Here is a 14,472-nt window from a genome sequence, read left to right on the forward strand (position 1 = left end):
AAGTAGGGTCGCGGCAATTAGTCTCCGAGAACATATCTAAAGTGACGTTAATCGACCTCAACGATGCCTTACGAGAATGCGTTAAGGTGTCTTTTTTATTTGTCTCTTTTCTTGGCGTACTTCGCGTTTTCATTCTCACTCTACAAACTGAGCAAATGGCTGTTCTACCTGATAACGACAACCACCGCGGTGCTGCTGGCGTGCTGGAGCGTGCGACTTTTTTCACTGTGCCCGTCGATGACGTCGCTGGGCCGTCGGTACGCGGAACTCAAGTACAATGACAAGATAGGGGAGCGCACGCAGGCGGCCGTGGCCAGCCTTAACGGCCTATTTTCGCCCTGCGCAGAGGACCCGAAGTTAACAGACCTTGTGCTGCTTGGGCAATCAGTGGACTGGCTTTACACAGTGTATGCTGGGATATACATTTCGCAGAATGCGGTGATCGGCCACGCCACGCCCGTTGCCTTCATCGACTTCTACGTCGAGCTGAAGTTGTACCTGACGCTGCTCTCAAAGACCTACCTGAAGCTGGACAGGCCAGACGCCGTGAATATCGTGATTTTCCCGGACGAAGTCCCGTACCACCGTCAGAAGTTCGAGGGGTTGAAGTTGTACCAAACGGCGCAAAGCCTGCCGGATCCCAAAAATGGGGAAATCTCGCTTCTGTCGGCGCTGAATCGCGCAAACGCCGCGATCATATCGTACGAGGATATCTTGGCTCCGTTTGCAGCGTTGCGCGCCAGCTCTAGGTTCACTCTGCTCCGCGAGCTCGGCGTGAAGCTCCACGACAGCATCACGGGGCTGACCGATCGGCGCAAGAACGGATGTCGCATCACGAGGGTTTTGGGCTCACAGCAGCCCACATTCGGCAGCTTCCACGTCCTAAAAAGCATGATGATGTTCCAGTTCCTGGGGAAGTGGGAGAAGGTGCCCGTTCCCAAGTACTTCCCCAACCGGGACTCGCTGCTGGACTGCATGCTCGTGCCAAACATCGAGATCCTGGAGGAAGCGGAGAAAAGCCAAAAGCGCATCTCAGACTTCTCGCCAAAAGGCAAGGATCTGCTCGGGTTGCTCAGCATGCTCCACGGTACCAACATTTTTGAGGTCCTCTACGGCCAGGGCTACGAGGAGCGGTTCTCCCGCCACCCCATGGTGATGATGTTCAACAACAACGCGGAGTGCTACGAGTTCAAGATGGCGTACCAAGATGACGTTGCGCACTACGTACAGACCGGCAGGAACGTCTACTTGTTCAACTACGCCGAGGTATGCGACTCCACCGGCGACACCGTGTTGTCGTCGACGTTCCACGACGCGCGACACTTGGCGGACTCGTTGATACAGCGTTTCTCGACGAACTTCCCCAACAGCACCGGGTTCACCCTTGGTTTCCACGGGACGAGCATCGGCGGGATGTATGCAATCAAGACCGCGACCCATGTGGCCTCCGTCCACCCACGCAGCCTCCTTTCGTTCGCGCTCTTCCAGAAGACATTCGGCAGCCTCTACAACATGGCGTGGTTCCGTATGGGGTGGATAGGGCAGGTGTTCTCCATCTTCTTCGGCTCGAGCGTGGACGTGTACGAGGACTACACGAGCTTGGACATACCCAAGACGGCCGTGTTTGACGTCAACGACCTCATCATCCCCTCGAACCTGAGCCTCTCAGCTCACGTCGCACACCGGTACATGAAGGACAATTACGGAGATTTCGCGAAGGCGTTCTACGAGGTGGCGGCCCTCTACCGCAACTCGGAGATGGCGCTCGTGCGCAGCAACGAGGCCGATCGCGTGTACGCGGCGTTCTACGCCCTCAACTCAGCAGGTATCCACCTGGGCGTGCAGGATGCGCTCGTGCGCGATGATTGGCACAAGGATAAGACCTATCTGGCCCTGTTCTTGGCGCGCATGGTGACGTTCGGCAGCCTCCCCGCCAACCCCACGGTGACAATGCGACCCTGGCCGCTGCGCATCAGGCATCTCTGGATGATGCTCTCCCAGTGCCGCGTGGGCGGGTTCGTCGCCGGGGAGCAGTACGCGCACCGCTACTTGGAGATGCCTAGCAGAATCGCCCTGCTCTTCAACATGTTTTTCAAGGGGCGCGCTGCCCTCAATGTCAAAACGCCGCTGCAAAACACGGCCGTTACGCGCGAGACGCCTACGTACGTTCCCGCCGCGCCCGACGGCACCCCCGGGTGGAAGGTGGTTGAGCCAACAGCCGATGACGACCAGAGCGCGTTGCGCTACTTCGTGTTCTGGCCGAGGAACAAATCGAGGTTCACGGCGAACATCACCGACTGCACCAGCGACACGGCGCTCAAGGTGCTGCAAGAAGACCTGGCCTTCTTCGAACTGGATACCACGCCGCTGGACGGTGTACAGGTGTACGCCTGGATGCAGCTGTACACGCTGCTGCATACCGTCGCGCTGCTACACACGTTGAAGGAGTGCAGCGACGCGGAGCCACAGGCGCTGATCAAGGTCGGGGCGTTCGTAGAGTCCGTCATGCGCCATGCCTTCGACGAGGGCAACTCGGCCCCCGTAGTCAAAGCGCCTGCCCTGGTGAACGGGCCCCACGCAGATGATGTCGCCTTCTTCAGCAACCGCTACAGGATTTTCGGGAACGTGCTCACGACATTCACCAGCCACGAAATCCTGCTCGATGAGGGGGATCGCAAACTACTGGCACACTTTTTCACGTGAAGTGCTACAGGGGAATCATTAGGTTCCGTATTTTAATGTCATTGTAAAGACGTGGATGGCGCGCTGCCGCCTGCTATCCAGGCAGCCACCTACCACAAAACGCCAATGGAGGTAGCCGCGGCGAACATCAGAGTCGCTCCACACGCAGCAGCGATGCTGAGCCTGCGAATCCGACGCCTGACGTGGGCGTCGCTCGGGGGCGGGATCATCGCTGCGTTCCTCCGCAGTTTAGAGGCAGCAAGCAGTTGCTGCTGTGCGGGCATGCTCCGGTTGGCCCCCGAAAATGGGGGCGACCCCTGCCCGCCCGAAGCGTTGCTACGCTCGTACTGACGCAGGTAGATGAAGTGCTCATCCCTGTTGAACTTGTGCGCTCCGTTCAGTCGGTGCCTGTTGAAGCCCTTTATGGGCTCATGTGACGCGTTGTAAGCGTTATCCAATGCTCCGAACTGCATACTGTCAATATCCAAAGGGATAATTTTTTAGCATTATGTTGGCACTGCTAGACCTCCAACGGCCGACGACCAGGGCTCGGCCCGCAACGCTTGCCGATGCCAATGGGCGCCAACACCGAACGCCTGGCTCCTATAGCACCGTAAATACGACCTTCAGCACCTAATGTCGGCGACCACGACAGTTGCCCAGCATGCTCATCTACTCCGACTCCGCCTTGACGCGTTGCAGCTGCTGCTGGACGTCGCGCACCACCGCCGCGTGCCTCCGCCAATGCTGCCTGCGCTTGTTGTAGATGACGGCGGCAACAGCCAGAACTGAGAAGGAAGACGTCGCTACTACGACGACGCGTCTGCTCACCATGTGTCAGCTGTAAACCAGCCAACCGGGCCGCCTAGACGGTGTGAACCGTGTAGCCAATCAGTATTTATGTTAGCCCGGTGATGAGTGTCCCGTAGGGTTATTTTGAAATTTTTTCTGTGGGCGTTCTTACGGGTTGTGGCGCGGAAGGCAGGGGGATTCCGAGGCTATACCGCGGCGATGCGCTACTAAACACGTGCACCTCTGTGACAGGCGGTTATGCTATAGAAGTGCCGTCTAGATGCTACTGTAACTGAAGAGGCGCTCGAGATTCCACCCTGGTTAACGCAGGTTGACGGCCATCCCTCCAGCACGACGCCATTGACGCTGCTTTACAGGATACTGCAACGTTTGCAGGTAGCATGGTATGTGTTGAAAACGGTGTAATAAAGGGGTTGCTGGCGTTTCAAGGTGATGTGTATTGCGTAGGCGGCCGCAGTGTCTGGAGGGCTCCATAGGGCGACGCGGCCCATGTGGCGGAGATTGTCTACCGGCGGCTTATCCGCGCCTTCATACGGAGTTATTGTTTATTAAGTCGGTCACTATGGCTTAAATTGAGTTGTGGAAGAGTGCGGCGTATGCCATATGAATCGGGGTGCCCATAACCACGGAGAAGCGCCGCCTTCGTCACGATGTTTCGAGAAGAGGTCGTCGCGGCGGTGTTTGCGGCTCACGAGGGGAGCTATGTGGCCACGCAGCGGCTGCAGCAGCTCGTGGAGTGCCGCGACGACCCTGCGGACCCCGCGATGGCACTCGAGCTGCAGCGACAGCTGGCGCTCGCCTACGACGCCCTCATATCGCTAACGCAGATATCGCACAACAGTCGGGATGAGGCCGTACTGGCCTTCGTTTCGACCAAGGGCGCCGCGGCGACGCGCGAGAACTACATCGAGTGCGTCGACCTGCTGCGCTTCTACGGGTTCACGCTGCTCGTCAAGTTCGTGGAGAACCACTGGCACAGACTGCCGGACGAGCTGCGACGCCGCTGCAAGGGCGACATGGAGCGCCTGTTCTCATGCGGGCGGGGGGAGCCCACGGTCGCGGCGGAGTACAACGCGCTGGCGGCACCCAAGGTATCGCAATATGTCGCCACCATCGCCATCAGGGAGTGGCCGGTGAGTTGGCATGAGTTCATCCCCCTCTGCCTGCAATCCCTGAATGCGCGGTTCGCATCGCTGGGCGGAAAGGCCAACGAGTGCAAGCAGACACTCGCGGAGCTCTGCATTTTCGGCGGCCTGCTCTCGGAGATATCGGTGGACATCACCGACTGCATGGACAACAAGGTGCTCTACAAGAAACGCACGCAAATACTGGGGCTATTCCAGAACCACATCTGCGAAATCTTCCTGATGATACACCGCGTCATCGTACTGGGGATGTTGAACGGGCAGCCGCAGATCCTGCAGATGGTCATCTCAATATTCCGCAACCTCTCGGGGATCATGGACGGGTTCGTGTTCGTCGAGTTCGACGTGGACGACTTCCTGCGCGCGAACATCGACGTCACCAACCGCTCGGACGTCATACAGACGCTGCACAACATATGCACCAACGTGGTGCGCAAGCCGCTGAAGAACATGCCCAAGAGCCCGGATTTCGACCTATCGAACGACGCCTACAAGCTCAAGCTCAATCGCTTTGTACGCAACCTCGTCTCGGTCGGGGAATCAATGCAGTTGGACTGCTCCCTCGAGACTGCCTGCGACCAGCTGCAGCTGACACAGGCGATCAAGGTGCTCTTCGAGCGCAACGGGGTATACGTGCTGACCAACCTGGACGTTGACTCGCTCAAGCTGTTGGTCGAGTACCTGCAGGGGCACCTGGTGATGCACCCGTCGATGCAGATCGCCACCTGCGCTGTGACTGCGTTGAACGGGATGCTTAGGCGGGTCGGTGCGCTGGGCGAGGCTCGACTGTGCGGCGAGTACCACTCCGGCGTGTTCGTGCCGAACCCCTGCGTGCGTTGGCTTGACCACCGCCGCATGTTGCTGGTGCTGTTCGTGCGATGCCTGAAGATGGGCAACACCGCGCTTTCGGAGAATGCGGAGCATCCCAGCTCTTCATCCACCATCGACGAGTTCATTGCGGAGTCTGTCGGCACGTACCACGTGCGGTCGCAGCGCTGGTCAAAACTGCTGTTTGCCTACGTGCCAATAGACGACGAGTTTTGCGTGGGGCAACTGAAGAACTTCGAGCCGCGGTTCGCCGCGCTCCGCTCCGCAATCCTCAATTGCGTATCGCTTCTCTGCACGGTGAGCCACGACTACATGAACGCCTGCATCAAGGCGCTGGCGGACATATTCACCACCGCCCAGCGGGTGGTGATGGACGCGCCGTGCGTGCATGCGGCCAGCATATGCACGATACAAAACATTTCGGAGAAGCGGCTGCAGTGGACCTGCAAGAAGCTGGTGCTCTTTGACGGCACGTGTTTCATGTTCGAGGCCGCGCTCTCCCGGTTGCGTGGCGCGACGATCGACGTGACGACCACCGTCGACAATACGAAGACGCCGGAATGGATGCAGCCTGCCGCGGCAAATAGCGTGCTGCAAGCCGCACAGGCAAAGGCTGGTGGAAACATGGTAGACACTTGGATCTCCACCGGTCTGACCTACCTGCTGCATATGTTGGGGCTGCAGCTGCCCAGCGTGCACGGCGCGCAGCTCGAGGTGCGCCGGTTGGGGATGCTGTCGAGCTCGGCCATTCTGCTGCTGTACAACTCGGAGCCGACGGAACGCATTTTGGAGTACGTAGTGGGACTGCTACTGGTCCAGGGTGCGGGTGACGGACATGTCACCAAGGTACACAGGTCTGCTCTCGTGACGCTGATATCGCTCTGCAAGAGCTGCTCAGGCCTCGTTTCGGCGTATGTTGAGCCCATTGTTCAGCGTATCCGGCAGTGCTTGAACGTGGCGGAGGATGAGTCGGCGCGGGACCTGCTCTTGGAGTCACTGGTGGCACTGACGTCGTGCCTGCAGAATTTCGAGACGCAGCGCAGGCTGACCAACGAAATTATCGCACCGTACGTGGATGACATTGCCGCACTCGCCACGAAGGTCTCATCAGTGAAATTGGAGGAGCGGCCGGCGATGTTGTTTGCCTTCCTGTACGGGTCGGGGCCCAACCCGGCTTCGGCGTCTGGGAGCCCCGCCCGTGAGGCCACGGATGAGGAGTCTCTGGACCGCAGGCGACGCAACCTGCGTCGGGTTTTCACAATGTCGCTGTCGATAATACGATGCTGCGTAGTGCCAAACAGTCCGGAAGAACGAAGCAAGGCCAACCATGCGGAGCGTGTTCCTGTGCGCCACCCACTGGAGGATCGCCTGCTCGATATCTTCGTATCGACGTGCACCATCCTCCGCGCGTTGTCGGGGATGTGGCGACCCGGGTTCAGGACGCAGGACGACTGGAGGAAGGTGGTGTTGAGCCCTGGCGAGGAGGAGTGGATTTCGCTGCAGGGGTTCAACGAGGCGATCGCCACAGAAGAGAGCCTGCGGCGCCTGGTTGAGTCGGTGTTCAGCATTCCATCCACCATGGACGCCAAGTTGGTAAGGAAATGCCGCCGTCACGACTTCCTGCTGCGGCAGTCGGCGCTGAAGTTGTGCGGGGAAATTTTCTCCACGGCCATCACCTTCAAGATCGACCTCGTCCCACATGCAGAGGCCGTTGTTATGGAGGCGCTGGTCGAGCCGCTGGAGTGGATTTCGATGTCGCACCTCGCGCAATACCTCAAGTTCGCTCTGGTGCCCTCAAAACTGTCACTGCGCAATGTTCTGTCCAAGGTCATATCCACCATCTCGGAGCGCATCAACGCCGAGTGGAAGGCACTCAATCGCCTGCAGCGCAACCTGCTGGCGGGTGACGAAGGCGCTGCGGCGAACCGTAGTGCAGAGTCGCGTATACTCCACCTGTACTACCTGCGCGTGTACGCCTCCATAGAGACTGGTCTGCAGTTGATGGCGCTGGTGGCAACGGCGTTCCGCATTCGGTGTTTGCACGCCTTGGAAAATGAAAGCGAGGCTGGATCTGACGAGGTTGTGATGATGGGCACGCCCGGAAGCGAGCAGGTGTCGGTGGTGTTTGGGTCCCGTGAGCTGCTCACGTGCATCCTGCAGTGCCTCTGCAGTGCGCTCTGCTGGCCGCATTGCCGCTGCGTCACTGAGGCGCTGCGGCTGCTGCGCACGTACGCCAAAATCGCGCCCACGATGGACTCATATTCCGTCAGCATCGCGGAGTCGTTTGCCTCCGAGGTCCTCCTGGTGCTGCACAAGCAGCTCAGGATAGAGCGCACTTTCGACCCCCTTAACCTCGGAAACGACGAGGGGCACGGCTCCACCACCACGGCGTACAAGCGCTTCTGGTCCAACACCCGCGACGGCAGCACAAACTACATCAAGGAGTTCGTGAACACCATGAGCACCTTCTACGAGTGCCTGGTCAAATGCCAGCCGGGCGTCACGGGCGTTCTGAACCAGGGCGAAATCAACGTCCAAGCGCTGCTACGCTTCAGCTCGGTCGTCGAGGCCGTCAAACTGCTCACTCCGTACCTGCAGGAGCACGAGTGCCTCAACTTCCTGACCAAGATCATTTCACACAACTCCGTCGAGTCACGGGCGCTCCTGCAGGCCGGAATCGAGGCGAACGTTTTGGTGAGTTACGCTAACGAGCGAGTGACAGTGTCGCAGGACCAGAATGCGCGTGCTAACGCAAAGATGCTCCAGTTCACTGCAAGCATATTGGAGACACGGTCGGCGATGGGTATGTGTACTTGCGCTTGTGTGTGTGACAACGTGCAGAAATCGAGCGATCCGGCTCAGGGGAATCAGACGACGAATTCCTGGGGTCAGACATAGCGTATCTGCTGTTCGAGTAGAAAAGCCCGGCGCGCGTCACCCTTGTCTGCGCCCCCATCCGCGTCGCCGTCCGTTGCGGCCGACGCCACGCACAGACACCTTTTAACACAATGCAGAAACTATTAGATTCCTGCTGCAAATACTGCGGCTCCGACCAGATAGAGTCCTGCAAGCAGCAGGGCGAGCTGGTCTGCCGCAACTGTGGCGCAGTCCTCCAGGAAAACAACGTACTTGAGGCCGTACAATATGCCGAAAACCCAGCGGGTAATTCCACGCTCATCGGGCGGTTCGTGCCCACCGGCGGCGGTGGCATGGGATCGCTCAAGTACAGCTCATCGCAGACCCTCGACCAGCTGGTAAGGCGCGGCGAGCAGAACATTCAGCGCACGGCCTGCCACCTCAACATCTCCAGCGAGCTCGTCACCAAGGCGACGCGGATATACTCCCTGGCGGTACAGCGCAACTTCACCATGGGACGTAACAACAAGCACGTCGCCTGCTGTTGTTTGTACACGGCCTGCCGGCGATTCAAGGCGCCATATCTGCTCATCGACTTCGCCGACGTCTTGCAGGTGCCGGTGAAGATCATCGGGCAGGTGTTCATGAAGCTGGTGCGCATGCTGCACCTCGAGGTGCCCAACGTGGACCCCTCCATCTTCTTCGAGCGCTTCGCCAACGAGCTGCAGCTCAAGGAGAAGGTCGACCAGATCATCACGACCGGCGTCAGGCTCATCCAGGCGATGCGCCGTGACTGGCTCTGCACTGGGCGCAGGCCAACTGGTCTCTGTGGAGCTGCGCTGGTCGTGGCTGCACGCATCCACGGCATCCCGCTGAACGCGGAGGCCGTCGCGTCGGTGGTACGCATATCGCATCCTACAATTATGAAACGCCTGTCGGAGTTCCGCGGAACGTCGACCGCACGCCTGTTGACGAGCGAGGTGGACATTGTCGACCTGGAGAAGTTGCCGGCCAACCCCCTCCCGCCCTGCATGATGGCCAAGAAGCTGGCCCTGGAAAAGAAACGTAGGCTTGAGTCGGAGACCGGTTCCACATGTTCTGACAACGGACGGGCCTCGATAACGAGCGGCGAAGACAGCCCGCTTTTGACCTCGACTCAGTTGCAGCTGCCGGTCCAGGGGAAGATCGACCTGCACCTCTCCAACGACTTGCTTTGCCTGGATGCACCAACGGCAAGCGACATCAATCATATCGCAGACACCATCATGGGAGCGGCACCCCAGCTGGGCTGGGCGCTGCCCAAGGCCGATGGCGCCGGGGACGGGCCTAACTCGAGCAACTCCGAGAGCATTGTGCCCAAAGCGGCTCTCACTACTATCGCAATTCCGCAGTCTCGTGCGGATGGTCATTTGAGCTCCGACGACGAGGACGATGAAAGGGAGTTCAGTTTCATGATCTTGTCGCCTGACGAGAAGGCTGCCAAGACGCTGCTGTGGGACGAGGTCACGAAGGATATCATGCCGGAGGTCTGGCGCAGACAGGCGGAGCGCAAGCGCAAGGAGGCGCTGGGCAAGACTATTAAGAAGCGCAAATACTGCAGGAAATCGTATGCGGACTACCCTGAGGCGCAAAACGCAGCGCAGTCTGCGCGCATGGCGCTGGAGCGTCACGCCAAGGATTTCTCAAACAGGATGAACCAGGAGTTCCTGGATACAATCCTGGCGTAGTACGCATGATTGGGATACACGGTGGAGGTACTGGTCAACCCTGCGACCGGATTGGCGGTTGTAATATATGTTGCCAATGCAATGAACACGCCAATAATCTTTGCGTTGGCTGTCACGTAGCTACTGCGGGTTGGCTGTTGCTGGGTGTTAGGTGCGGTTGGTGTTTGTGGGTGTTGTGTTACGTTGCTGATAAAGTGGTTGGTTAAGTGGTGTGTCGATATGTATTGTTGGGGTTTGTTGGTTGCTAGATGCTGCATGCCGCCGGGTGCTACATAGCATCTTGGTCGTGAGGGTATAGTCGGATCAATACATTGGGTCTAACAAAATGGATGTAAGCGTGGTGCAAGTATGGAGGCGGAAGGTGGTTATCAGGGAAATCGGTGTCACCAACCAATGCCATCGGGGAGGCTGCGGCAATAATGGCACCGAGATTGCCCATGAAGTATGAACGCTACCACGGGTGGCAAACGTTACGTACGGCCTTATTACGGCGAGGAGCCAGCAACGAAGTCCAAAAGCGTAAAAGACGTAATTTCGCAGCAAGCAGGAGAAGCGGACGACGCTACGGGGAGCCGGTTAAAACGCGATGGACAACTCCAAACATACATGATTGGGCTAATTAGGGCGCTACATTCATGTCGTTTGTTTATTGCGATATCGAGGTGCTACGTGAGTTGTGTGAAGCTATTACTGATTCTTCGTAGGCATTTTCTTGTAAAGTTCATAAATGTCTTCATCGTTATGGATCCTATCGTGCAAATCCTCGAATGGCCACTTCCTAGCATCAATCATGGCCCATATTAGAAATCCAACAATGATTAAGGCGAATATACCGCCGAAGATTCCGGCAAGGGTAGGGCCGTATGTATCCTTCTTGGCTTGTGAGCTCATCGTGAACACCGTACCGGGAAATGGTATCCCCAATTGAGATATGACAGCTCCGAACCCTGTATAATTAATATATTATACTATTGTTGTAGATTCTAGTTCCTATTCTGCTACAGCACGCCCCTGGGTAGATTTTGCCCGGGCCGTGTCTGCATGACATGGTGGACGAACTTGGATACACAACACATTATATTAGCCTTTGATGACATCTAATTGTCACATTTGGAATATATTGTCGTCCAGTGTACTGTGAAAATAAATGACCGTAGGAACTAAATTTCATGGTCATTTGCTGTACGCCAGATAGGAATCTCCCTATACACACGTTATTGAGCCAACATATGGAGTTACTACGTTGGCTGCCAAAATTAAGAGGCCAAGTGATTGTAGACTAAACAGACCATCCGGTTGTCTTTAGGGCGTAATAATACGGAAACGCTTCCGGAAGGATGATAAACTGGCACAGTGAGCGTTAAATTCACAATCGTTAGCGGTCCTCATCTGTTTATACAAACACCCAGATCGTTTTCAACCTCTGTTTTGGGTTGCAAATTTATTTCAGCTCGTTCGTATATGTATTTCACGGCCACTCAACCGATTCGTGATCAAAATTATATTGAGTCACAATTCCAGCTGATTTCCGGTCTAGCGCATAGCACGTGTTCCGCGCTAAATGATAACCACGTACGTGACAAATGATTTTTGTGCGGAAACTCATTCCATTAACTACGGTGGGTGTCCTTCATATTTTTCGTTCCTTTATTGTATTTCTCTAATCGGGATGTGTTGACCGTCAGTGGAACGTTGCTACCACACGTTTATAAAAGCATCATAATTTTGTATTACGAGACATTTAAAGCTTCACATTATTTGTGGTAGTTAACCAATTAGTGCTTTGTTATCCAATCTGGGCTGTAGCACAACAGAAACGATGCTTTGTTTCAAATTCAGTTAATCATATCACGCCAACCGTTTAAACCCATTACTGAGTTTCGATCTAGCTTCAAGGATGCGACTGCATGTCCACCGCGAAACTATAAATGATGTTGCATTGTTAGTCCCTGGGTGGAGGTCAATGCGACGGTGGACTCGGACCAGCTGCTACACTTAACTAATTTCATAATATGCTGCATATATGAGCTTGTAGAGCAATATGGGCTCTTGCGTATGAAAATTATCAGCCGTATTGTGAAAAATAATTCAGCTGCGAATAAATTTTGCATTGAGCACCAATCCAAAACCCGCAGAAACCAATGCGATAATAAGCATTGTATTATAGTGGAAAACAGTTGGGAGTTATAATACCGTGTGGGTTGCGATTCATTAGAGTGGAATAAGATGTTAGTGTCAATGTGAATTGGCAGAAGTATTATTCTAAGCATTGCCTTTGTTTGCTCGATGCCTCAGTAGATTGGAAACTTGTGCATTATGCTTCAGCCATCGCCACACGCAACGCTAAACATCATGCTACGAACCATTTATGCTTATTTGGAAAGGATAGTGTCACGCGCAGCTAAGAACTCACTCCATGAGTCCAAATCGACACTGATGAAAGCTGTCAGGATATTCCGGATTAGTGAAGGTGATAAATTTTCTTTACGTCAATTTTCAGGACCAAACCTTGCTATAATGTTCCTTCACTACGCGTGTTATTATGCATTAGAAAGTATAGACGCATGTGTATTATTATAATGGTTAGGCAAACGAAGCTGGGGTTATGACATTGACATTAAATATCTGCTGTTACAACAATAGGAAATTATGCGTAACATACCAATTCGATTGACCGTTGGAAGTATACGAAGTTGAAATTATCTACGCTGCGTACCTATAGAATCTATGCACAGCAGGAGCGACGCCGTGCATCGGGCAACACCAGTGAACCAGAATATGTAACGGTGGTATACATGAGCGCGAATATATTAACACTGCGATCTCGAATGTTTACAGGCAAGCCTTTAGGGCTATGTGAAGCTACGTTTACTTCTTGAAGTGCGTCGACGGCATCCCGTTTTTCCAGTAATTGCGGAATGTTTCGAAGTCGGGAATAGAGGTCCAAGCCAGGAAATACATGATGATGCCGATAACGAGTAGGACCATGATTATGCCGAAGAAAATGACAATGCCTGACCGGGGAGTACAAGTTTTACAACGGCACTTCAATAGATTTGTGCATTTCTTACCGTCTGTATTGTCATCGGTCCCTGTACTTTTTCCGCACGTTTCACATTTTCGCGGGCCAGATGTGTTACATTTATCACAACACCAGCGGCAGCACTCACATTTTGACGTCGAACACCCGATGCCCTTGATATAGTTACATATACATCCTGTTGTTGACTTAGACACGACCATTTTTACCAACCCTGAGAACCGATGAACAACTAGCACAAAATACGTGACAGTTTCGATGCAAATTTTTTATTAGGCATATAAAACAGAAGCAAATAGATAAATATGACAAAACATTAAGGTACCGTGAAGGATTATTGCTTAAGTTGGCGAAAATGGGCCGATTATCTAGTTGCCATCAGAAAATACTATATCTACGTATGCTGCTGTCGGCACATTGTTCATCTACCTGATTGCCCCATTATATCAATTATAGCCGTATATCCTTCGCCTCATTAATCGGTAGAACACATGTAAAACTTTATACGTCAGTATTTATTGACTCGCATTCTTACATACAATCTGTATTGCGTATTTATTGATATATGGCTTGATGGTACAACGCTTTATGTCTCACAATGTGCCACGATTAGTTATCATGCCACACTTATAAAGTCATATCTGCATGACGAGAACAGGGAAAAGTCCAGAACCAAAATCGCATCTTCATACGCATACTGTCATTGGTAATTCCAATGCTACAGTATTTTGTCACAGACATTGTGCGTGTGAGCGCGGTTACTATCACATCTTTGTGATTGGAGATATTTTCCGATTCAGGATAATGTATTCACATGTTATGACCCTCTCGTTTGCATATTTGCAGCAAGGATCTAATTTCATAGGGCAGGAAGTTTGCATCAATTAAAGGCACGGCGCTATCACCGTTGTGGGGCAACGATGATTGGTAAATTAATGACCAGCTACATTTAGCAATCAGGTGATACATGGGAAACAGTGACTCAGTATGCGAAAGGAGGATGCGTTGTGTTAAGGCATATCGGCAGCGTTCCAAATGTTACCTCATGCTTCCTACCGGGGAAATTGGTTTACAGAACTCTAAGGAAGACAAATTTAATACTATTCTGAAATTCGAGCAATATCAACTTGATCAACGCTCCACTACATTCAGTGTCCATTGATAATCTGGCCTGTGATGATTGCAATCGGTAAACGCATTTGAATTGTAAATAAATTTTGTTTTGGATAGAGTGTCATCATCCAAAATCTTCGTCCTGTGCAAGTATAAAGGCAACGAGTATAAATCATACGACACTTGATAATAATTTGGTTCTCGCACAGCAAAGGTTCGAAATTGCTTTTTAATAGTGGCGTTCGGGGTCCCTTCCAATCACAGCGCC

At 53.9% G+C, this 14,472-nt stretch overlaps 6 protein-coding genes across 6 annotated transcripts; 3 read left to right on the forward strand and 3 right to left on the reverse strand.

Moving 5' to 3' along the window:
- Positions 1–63: 63 nt before the first annotated feature.
- On the forward strand, positions 64–2,703 carry BBBOND_0211690 (membrane protein, putative; the record flags this gene model as incomplete). Its single annotated transcript, XM_012912759.1, has 1 exon — positions 64–2,703. The coding sequence occupies one exon, from the start codon at positions 64–66 to the stop codon at positions 2,701–2,703; it is 2,640 nt and encodes an 879-aa protein (XP_012768213.1).
- Positions 2,704–2,792: 89 nt separating this feature from the next.
- BBBOND_0211700 (hypothetical protein) lies at positions 2,793–3,155 on the reverse strand (the record flags this gene model as incomplete). The annotated part of the gene is made up of 1 exon (XM_012912760.1): positions 2,793–3,155. The coding sequence occupies one exon, from the start codon at positions 3,153–3,155 to the stop codon at positions 2,793–2,795; it is 363 nt and encodes a 120-aa protein (XP_012768214.1).
- A 990-nt stretch (positions 3,156–4,145) lies between these two features.
- BBBOND_0211710 (hypothetical protein, conserved) lies at positions 4,146–8,386 on the forward strand (the record flags this gene model as incomplete). The annotated part of the gene is made up of 3 exons (XM_012912761.1): positions 4,146–8,162; positions 8,199–8,271; positions 8,310–8,386. 3 exons carry the CDS (start codon positions 4,146–4,148, stop codon positions 8,384–8,386), a joined length of 4,167 nt encoding a protein of 1,388 aa, XP_012768215.1.
- Positions 8,387–8,476: 90 nt separating this feature from the next.
- On the forward strand, positions 8,477–10,051 carry BBBOND_0211720 (transcription factor TFIIB subunit, putative; the record flags this gene model as incomplete). The annotated part of the gene is made up of 1 exon (XM_012912762.1): positions 8,477–10,051. One exon carries the CDS (start codon positions 8,477–8,479, stop codon positions 10,049–10,051), a length of 1,575 nt encoding a protein of 524 aa, XP_012768216.1.
- Positions 10,052–10,738: 687 nt separating this feature from the next.
- On the reverse strand, positions 10,739–10,942 carry BBBOND_0211730 (hypothetical protein; the record flags this gene model as incomplete). The annotated part of the gene is made up of 1 exon (XM_012912763.1): positions 10,739–10,942. One exon carries the CDS (start codon positions 10,940–10,942, stop codon positions 10,739–10,741), a length of 204 nt encoding a protein of 67 aa, XP_012768217.1.
- A 1,977-nt stretch (positions 10,943–12,919) lies between these two features.
- On the reverse strand, positions 12,920–13,294 carry BBBOND_0211740 (hypothetical protein; the record flags this gene model as incomplete). The annotated part of the gene is made up of 1 exon (XM_012912764.1): positions 12,920–13,294. One exon carries the CDS (start codon positions 13,292–13,294, stop codon positions 12,920–12,922), a length of 375 nt encoding a protein of 124 aa, XP_012768218.1.
- Between the last annotated feature and the right edge of the window lie 1,178 nt (positions 13,295–14,472).

Source organism: Babesia bigemina (genome assembly GCF_000981445.1).
Source record: "Babesia bigemina genome assembly Bbig001, chromosome : II".
NCBI classification, from domain to species: domain Eukaryota; phylum Apicomplexa; class Aconoidasida; order Piroplasmida; family Babesiidae; genus Babesia; species Babesia bigemina.